At 34.0% G+C, this 8,436-nt stretch overlaps 1 protein-coding gene across 1 annotated transcript; it reads right to left on the reverse strand.

Moving 5' to 3' along the window:
• Window positions 1-1,892: 1,892 nt before the first annotated feature.
• Window positions 1,893-3,884, reverse strand: LOC146939265 (isoleucine N-monooxygenase 1-like). The gene is made up of 2 exons (XM_085753007.1): window positions 2,846-3,884; window positions 1,893-2,714 (listed from the first exon to the last, which is right to left on the reverse strand). Exons 1-2 carry the CDS (start codon window positions 3,830-3,832, stop codon window positions 2,082-2,084), a joined length of 1,620 nt encoding a protein of 539 aa, XP_085609133.1. The 5' UTR covers window positions 3,833-3,884; the 3' UTR covers window positions 1,893-2,081.
• Between the last annotated feature and the right edge of the window lie 4,552 nt (window positions 3,885-8,436).

Raw genomic sequence — 8,436 nt, forward strand, 5'->3', positions numbered from 1 at the left:
CTTGCGTCGCTTCAACATGCAAGACTGTAAGCCAATCTCTACCCCACTTCCTGGGAATTTTAAATTATCCTCAAGTATGAGTCCTAGCAATGAAGCGGAGAGGATGGAAATGTCTCGAGTACCGTATGCATCGGCGGTGGGAAACCTTATGTATGCCATGATATGTACAAGACCAGACATTGCACAGGCAGTGGGAGTGGTTAGTTGGTTTATGGCGGATCTGGGTAAAGAGCATTGGAATGCTGTTAAGAGAATCATGAGGTACATTAAAGGAACCTCAGGTGTTGCAATAAGTTTCGGAGGATCAGAGTTAACTGTTAGGGGTTATGTTGATTCAGATTTTGCAGGTGATCATGATAAAAGAAAATCTACTACTGGTTATGTGTTCACGCTTGCTGGAGGAGCAGTAAGTTGGTTGTCCAAGTTAGAAACTGTTGTAGCTCTGTCAACGACAGAAGCTGAGTACATGGCAGCTACCCAAGCGTGTAAGGAAGCTATTTGGATGCAAAGGTTAATGGAGGAACTCGGGCACAAGCAGGAACAAATTACTGTGTATTGTGACAGTCAGAGTGCCTTGCACATTGCAAGGAATCCAGCTTTTCATTCAAGGACGAAACACATTGGCGTTCAATATGATTTTGTTCGAGAAGTAGTGGAGGAGGGGAGTGTGGATATGCAAAAGATTCACACCAATGATAACCTAGCAGATGTAATGACAAAGGCGATCAACGCTGACAAGTTTGTATGGTGTCGATCCTCATATGGCCTATTGGAAACATAGCAACTGGAGTTGGCAAGGTAGAGAGATTTTGAATGCTCACAAATGTGGTTGTGCATGATCGAGGTGTGAAGACAGATTAAAATCAGTCTTCAAGTGGGAGATTGTTGGTCCCACGACATGTGAATTAAAGCAAGCAATTTTCAAAGTTTCTAGTGTAAGCCTATATTATAGCTTGCGGTGGAATGAATGAAACAAAGTTTCTTTCGGTGCTTTTCTTTCTATGCATGTGAGCTTGCAACTTGCCATTCCTTGTTTTCTTTCGGTACTTTCCTTCTATAAATAGAGGGAACCTGAAGGCAGAAAATGGAGAGCAAGAGGAGCTGATCCCAAATCAGTAACAACACAAACAATAAGCATAGTTTGTTTATAGTAGTGAGAGGAAAAATATAGAGAGAAAAAAATAGTTTCTCCTATGAGGTTTCTCCTAGTTTGTGTTAGTTAGTATTCTCCTATTTATAAGAGAGAGTGGTAATTGTACTCTCCTTGTATTTAGAGAGAGGTCCTGTAATTTCTTCAACATAGTGAAAGTTCTCCACTCTTGCCCCGTGGTTTTTTCCCCTTATTTGTTGAGGGGTTTCCACGTAAAATATTGTGTGTTCAGTTCCTCTTTTCTCGTCTCTTATTTTAGCTGCGTGATAATATTTTGTTACTCTGGTACCCAACAGTTAAGTCACAAGAGCTTACATCTCCAAAAGTTTAGATAAGACTTGAAAATGTGTCTAAAAGTTTGAATCATCTCTTCCTTTGTAAGCAAGTTTTTAGGGTTTAGTTAGCCTCAACCTAAATTTTAGGTTCAAATCATATCCTTTCGAATATCCATTTGGGCCAACTGCTATGAAGCTACTTGATTAATGGCGTTTTGTGAGTTCTTTTCCCAAACATAACTTGCTGATATAGTAGGAACCATTTTATCTGTAGGCTTTAGTTTTGTGTCAAGGAGTTGAAACCCTCTTCGTTTTGTTTCTTCTAAATTTATTGTCTCTATTACCTAAGTTTTTAAATGTTTTAGGTCGTATAAAAATAATTTAAACTCATTTAATGCACACATTTGTATTTCTATTTCCTAAAATATAGTAATGGTGGAAATTGAGAGAATAAAAAATGGAGTGGATTCAAACCCAAAAACATCAAATATTTTTATTCATTACACATTAACACCCATTACTAAACTTTAGAACACTTTTAACATTTATTTATGATAATAATGATTATATTGCCAGTTTTACTGATTCATTTTCCCTTATTAACTAAACATCGTCATATAAGATTATCTGCATGCCTTATTAAATTTTCAAATATTTTATTGATGATATAATTCTGCTGCCAATCTTGGCTTTGCTATTGCCACAAGTGGCCCTCCAAGGTATCTATCACCATTGGAATACTTGAGAAGTTCAATGGTTGATGCATTAGGAGGACCACTCCAATTGAAGCCATGGAGCAACCTACCTAATAACATCACAGTCATTGTGGTTCCAAGCACAATTCCGGGGCAACCACGCCTTCCCGTACTAAATGATATGAACTTCAAATCTGGTTCCAAAAAAACTACCATAGACCCATCATTTTTTAAATGGCGTTCTGGTTTAAACTTGTGAGGTTCATTCCAAACTTTTGGATTTCGTCCGAGTCCTTGTTTGCTTAAAAGTACATGGCTACCTTTTGGAATCATGTAATTAGCAACCATTATGTTGTCCATAGCAACATGCGGAGGATTAAAAATTGTAATCGGATGAAGACGAAAAGCTTCTTTTGCACAAGCTTTCACAAAGTTGAGGTTTTGAATATCCGATTCTTGGACTAGTCGTTGTTTTCCTACGACATTATCCAATTCCTCAGTGGCTCGTTGAAGTAAATCTGGCTGATTTATCATTTCTGCTATTGCAAATTCAGCTGCATGTGATGGATTGTCCACGCCACCTAGCACAAGTTCCTGCAAGAATTTTAACCTTGTTAGTTGTTAATGATTTTTTAAATCAAATTGTTTGATGCTACAATTTCTCGAAGTAAATTTTATTCACTTATAATGAAAAACAAAACAAAGTGAAAAGAATGTATTATTACTAGAGCTTGAGCCTTGATTTCCTCTGATGTCAATAATGGTTTGTTGTTTCCATCTTTGAGGGAGATTAAAATATCAAGTAAGTCTTCCGAATCAGCAATAGTCTTTGATCCATCTTTCCATTTTTCAATTCTACTATCAATGATTGGAACATTATACTTGTCCACAATACTCATAGCATCCTTCACCTTTCTCTCATGACCATCAAAGTCAAGTCCTCTCAAGAATGGCATATAATCAGAAACACAAAATGCAAAAACATATCTAAGCAATGTGAAAATAGCATCTACATGTTCAACTTCCTCCAAACCAGGACCACCATCATTCCTTCCTTCTCCAAAGTACCTTGTATTAAAAACCAATTTCCTCATCAAATTACAACAATAATGCCTTGTAACAATCCTAACATTCACAAGACCATTATCATTTGCATTTTTGCATTTGTTGTAGACATAAAACATTATGTTATCAGCTTCCTCATTCCTTTTGTTTGCGAGCCATTGATGCCTGTGAGGGGAGAACAATTCATTGACAAATATTTTTTTCATTTTTTTCCATTGTTCCCCAAAGGGTGTAACAGCTGATGCCAAGAAACCTTTGCTGATGATATCAGTGGACATGGATATTGGTCTTGATGCAAAAGTAGCATCATTCTTTCTCAAGAATTCAAGGGCAATGGTGGGACAGGTGACAGGAATAACATGGACATTTCCTAGGCGGATACACGCTATTTCAGTGTTCAATTCTTCCATTATCTTATGTATCCACCTAGTTGCAGGTTTATTTGCAAGCATTTCAGGAATATTACCAACTATAGGCCATGGTTTGGGACCGAGTGGACGTTTGGCTTTATTAGGGTTCTCAACAAAGTGGTATCTTATGGTTTTGATTACCATAAAACTAAAAAATATAATAAGGAAAAGATGCCAAAAGGACTGAGGGAGTAGCGGTAGGAAACTAGGAGTGTAGCTCATAGCTTGGAATAGCATTTTGAGAAAATTAATATGCAAGGTTCAAAGGAACAATAATTTTGAAGTGGTTGAGCTTTGTCTATGAGAAGTTTGAGTCCTATTTATAATATAATAAAACCTTGATTTACTCCCTCAAGTGTCATTTTCAAGGTTTTAGAGTGGAATAGACAATTACCCTTCGAAATTGCAATGTTCGTCAAAAACACGACGCACATTGACTGTTCCGGAAATAAAGGGACGCACATTGACTGTTCCGGAAATAAAGGGAACTAAAGTTGTTTACATAATACTCCCTCCGTTTCAAAATGAGTGTCGTTTTAACCAAAAAAAAAATTGTTTCAAGATGAATGTCGCTTTACATTCTCAATGCAACTTTAATTTCTTTTTTCCAACTTTGCCCTCAATAAATGCTCCAACGTTTCTCTCTCTCTCACAATTTCCAATGCAACTTTATGTTTGTCTTTGTCAAATGCAATAAGGCTATTTTAGTAAAATTGCTATGACATTTGACTACTTTATTTTATTCCTTAATTTGTGTGCAATTGGATAAAACGAACTCATTTTGAAACGGATGAGTAATTTTTTAGGGGCTAAATGACGAATTTTTTTATGAAAAACAAAATGAAATTTAATAATTTTATAGGACTCAAAATATAGGTGGATTCTAGGGTGAACCATCAATTAAGTGGTTCACCAGTGTACCACTAATTTTAACCTTTAGATTAAATAGACCCACACGATTTAATTATTCATCACCGCACTGGATCATTGCACGTTGCATCTCGCTCTTCCCTACCAAATTTCTTTGCATCAAAATCATGACGAAGTTCATTATAAACAGCTTTAGCAATGGTTATAAAGCAATGAATCATAATAAATCAAACAATTAATATATGAACAATATAACTAGTTGACAAATGGAAATTGAACGGTTAGGTATATGACCGATTTCCTCTCTCTGTTACCAAACTTAGCTCCCATGTTTTTTCTTTTAAAAAAAACTAAATTCAACTAGGTTTGGTAAATCTCAACTTGGAAACAATTTGAAAAACACGTTTCAGAGAAAAATCCCATTTTCGATTGCAAAAAATGCAGCCATGAACATCCGAGAGAGAAGAAATTTGGTAGGAAGAGAGAAATGCAACGTGCAATGATCTTGGGTGGTGATGAATAACTAAATCGTATGGGTCTATTTAATCTAAAGGTTAAAATTAGTGGTAGACCGGTGAACCACTTAATTGATGGTTCACCTTAGAATCCACCCAAAATATATTTAAAATTTTGAAAAAAAAGGTTTATTTGAAAAGTCGCTGTGGCCGAAATTGTGATTGATAAGTGTCCAAGTCCAAGGATTGAAAAGAAAGCAAACAGAAAAAAGATAACGTCCAAGGTAATAACCATCCTGATCCAAGGTACTATTCTTCCCACACGCGCAAAATAATAAATGAATGTTGGTTGCAATAATATCTCCCATATATTTTTTCTATGAAGATAATTTTTCACAAAACTCACAAATGTGTGTAATTGTGGCTAAATACATCCTAAAGATTCTTAAGTTTTTTGTTTGTAATGATCAGTCTTTATGTTTTTCATCACTAATTTAATAATACTTAAATTCAAGAACAATGAATGATATTTGAACACAAACCTTGTCATCACCTTTTATCGTGCGTTCATCAAACTGTACGTATGGAAACTGAGGCCCAGCTAAACAATGTTAATAAGTGTGAATTAACTATTTAATTAATCAATTATAGACTAAATAGAGTCGTATTCTTTTAAGGAAGCAATTAGAGTAGTTGTAAAATTGATGTATTTAGACTAAATTATTAACCATATACTTTGATTTGTAACTATTCCTTTTGTTTGTATTTCACTGCAGGGAATTATTATTATTATTATTATTATTATTATTATTATTATTATTATTATTATTATTAATATTATTATTATTATTATTATTATTATTATTATTATTATTATTATTATTATTATTATTATTATAAATTGAATTATGGTAAATTATTTTTTTATGTAAAAATATGATCAATTTTTATCATACACTATTTTTTTTTGTAGGAATCAAACATTAATTATTGATAAATAGTTTGATTGGGTTATTGTTTTTCAATGTACGGTGATGTGTTAAATCATTTTGTTACGGCTGGACTCTATCACATCATACCTACGTGCCATCTACCATGGTAGCTTTCCCATTCCACCACCGTACTATTGACTTTGACAATATCTATTTTTACTAGATTGTGTGCATATGATAAAAACATAATCTGTAAACCCAAAAGGCACTGAAGTTATAATTAGTTCATCCTCTCATAGTGCTTGCATAGGTATTCTTTGAATTCCGAAGGTATGTCGTTCATGTTGTTCATCTCTATGAAATATGCTATTATTTTGTGTTTATGATCTATGGCTAAGTGTTAAAATCCAAAAATATTGGTATCATAGCCAAGGTTTGATGAAGGGTTCAATGAGATCCTTGCATAGAAAGTCTTTCTGATCAAGAATGTTCAGGCGGGGTGTCTCGTTGTTGCCCCTGATAACAGCTATGTAAGTATAAGTGTATGTGGATCAAAAAACTTATGTTTGAGGGGAGCATAATAAATTGATGACTCACGCTTCAAAGGAGATTGGCATGCCAAATGTGAAATATGCTTTTATGTTTTCGATGAAATATGATTCACTGCACTTGATTTTTCCCTCATTCACGCAATCAAGACAATGTTAGTCATCTGATCTTGAACAAACGATATGGCAAAAACAGATTTAATTTTTAGTGGTTAACTCTTAAAATATACCGAGCTCAAATCAAGACTGTGCGATCTTAATCGAATAGTCATCAATATACGATTGCGTGACTGTATGGTTTTGTTAACTACATCAAATCATGATCCGTTTTCGTTGTAGTGTCGCTCTCTCTTCCTCTTGGCCCACCCAATATGTAGATCCTCTCGTGAGCATCAATTGTAATTAGTCAACAGATCAATGATAAATAAGATATACAAAACTCGTGCACATAAGCACATTTCTTTTTAAGACAAATAAAATAGATTAACAACAGTGTACGAGTCGTCATCCCTTAAGCAGTATTGAACTTCAACAATAGCGGTCTTGGTGGTTGGAAATTAATTGAGAACATGGTGTTAAGATAATTGAATGAATTCTGCAAACCACACAAACATTAAGGAGAGATCTTGCTGATCACTAATAATATATTGGTCCATGAGTGTCTAAATTATTACCTTGTTTGTGTTAGACTTTATGGCCAACGCTTTAAAAAATAACATACTCGGTTTTTAAAATTAAAAAAAAAAAAAAAAGGAAAATAAGACGTGTGTTTCGAAACACATATCAAAACACAAATTAAGATTCAGTATAGGCTGTATAGCATGTTTCGAAACATACCACTTTAGTTTCGAAATACAAGTCTTTCAGTTACATATTTTTCTGAAAAAACAAGTTTTGGTTTCGATACATGCCTTATGGGTATCGAAACATGCAGCCATGTATCGAAACATAGATGTTTTATTTGCTGGAAGATCATGAAGAGTCATGTATGTGTAAAAAGAATTATCATCCTATATGGGTGTTTCACACAAAATTGTAGAAAGGAACGTCATATACATCAAATTCTAATCTTATCCTAGTTTTGACATAACAATATCAAAACAATATAACGAAAAAAATATGCACTCAAAGTTCGGTGCTTGATTTCTAGGATGTTGATTATTATGATTTATGAGACATAATATAATGAGTTTTTTCAATTGAGTGAGATATATTTGAAAGTGTAAGGAATTTCAATGTAATTGGCAGAGTTTGAGATATATTCACTTCTCTTATTCTATTGATTTTCAATATGATTTACTTCTCTTATTACTTAGAAATCAACTATTCTCACATAGTTTACTTTTAATTTGGTTGCATTTCCATTTCTTTGTTGATATTCCACCCATATAGATTACTTCTCTTGTTATTCATTTGAAAGAGTTTAAACAAAATCACTTTTATTACTTAGTAACAGATTTTTGGTCATGTGCATGATTATTAATATTTGATTGTGTTTGTCTATGTGACGGGATTGCATTTGTCTTCTCATCCATGCATGTTGTATGCATTTTTGTGTGCTTTAGTGGCAGGTTAAATAACTATGTTTACCTATGTGGCGGTTAAATACTTATGTTTGCTTAAGTGGCAGTTAAATATTTTGTGTGTCATTTTTTTTTTGTCGGAAAATATTTTGTGTGTCTTAGTGGTGGGTTATATCCGAATCATTTAATTTTATAAACATGCATAGCATTGCATAAGTTAAACATACAATAAAAGAAAAATGATTTGTGAGTATATTTTTTTCATTGGCAGCTTATGTCTTGTACAATTTATTTTATAATATCAAATTTAACAAAATCTCCTTCAATGAAGTCTCCTGATCCCACTCCACTAATGCATTTTACTATCCTCTTACTTCCGCAACTTTTAAATTGATTTCCTCTTCAACCCATCATCAATCTTACAGTGTTGTTTTGATTTTCAGCTATGAAGCTGTTCCTCAGGGCCGGACCCTGGGGGGTGCAAGCAGCGCTATAGCACCAGGCCTCCCCAAG

This window comes from Medicago sativa, chromosome 3, assembly GCF_051527215.1.
Source record: "Medicago sativa cultivar Bolivia chromosome 3, Bolivia_mono, whole genome shotgun sequence".
Taxonomy (NCBI): domain Eukaryota; kingdom Viridiplantae; phylum Streptophyta; class Magnoliopsida; order Fabales; family Fabaceae; genus Medicago; species Medicago sativa.

Bases quoted from the DNA above. Each gene is read 5' to 3' on its own strand.
- LOC146939265 (XM_085753007.1), bottom strand. From the start codon at position 3,832: ATGCTATTCCAAGCTATGAGCTACACTCCTAGTTTCCTACCGCTACTC. The intron at 2,715-2,845 runs GTAATAATACAT...AAATTCTTGCAG, and splicing joins AAATCAAGGCTCAAGCTCTA to GAACTTGTGCTAGGTGGCGT.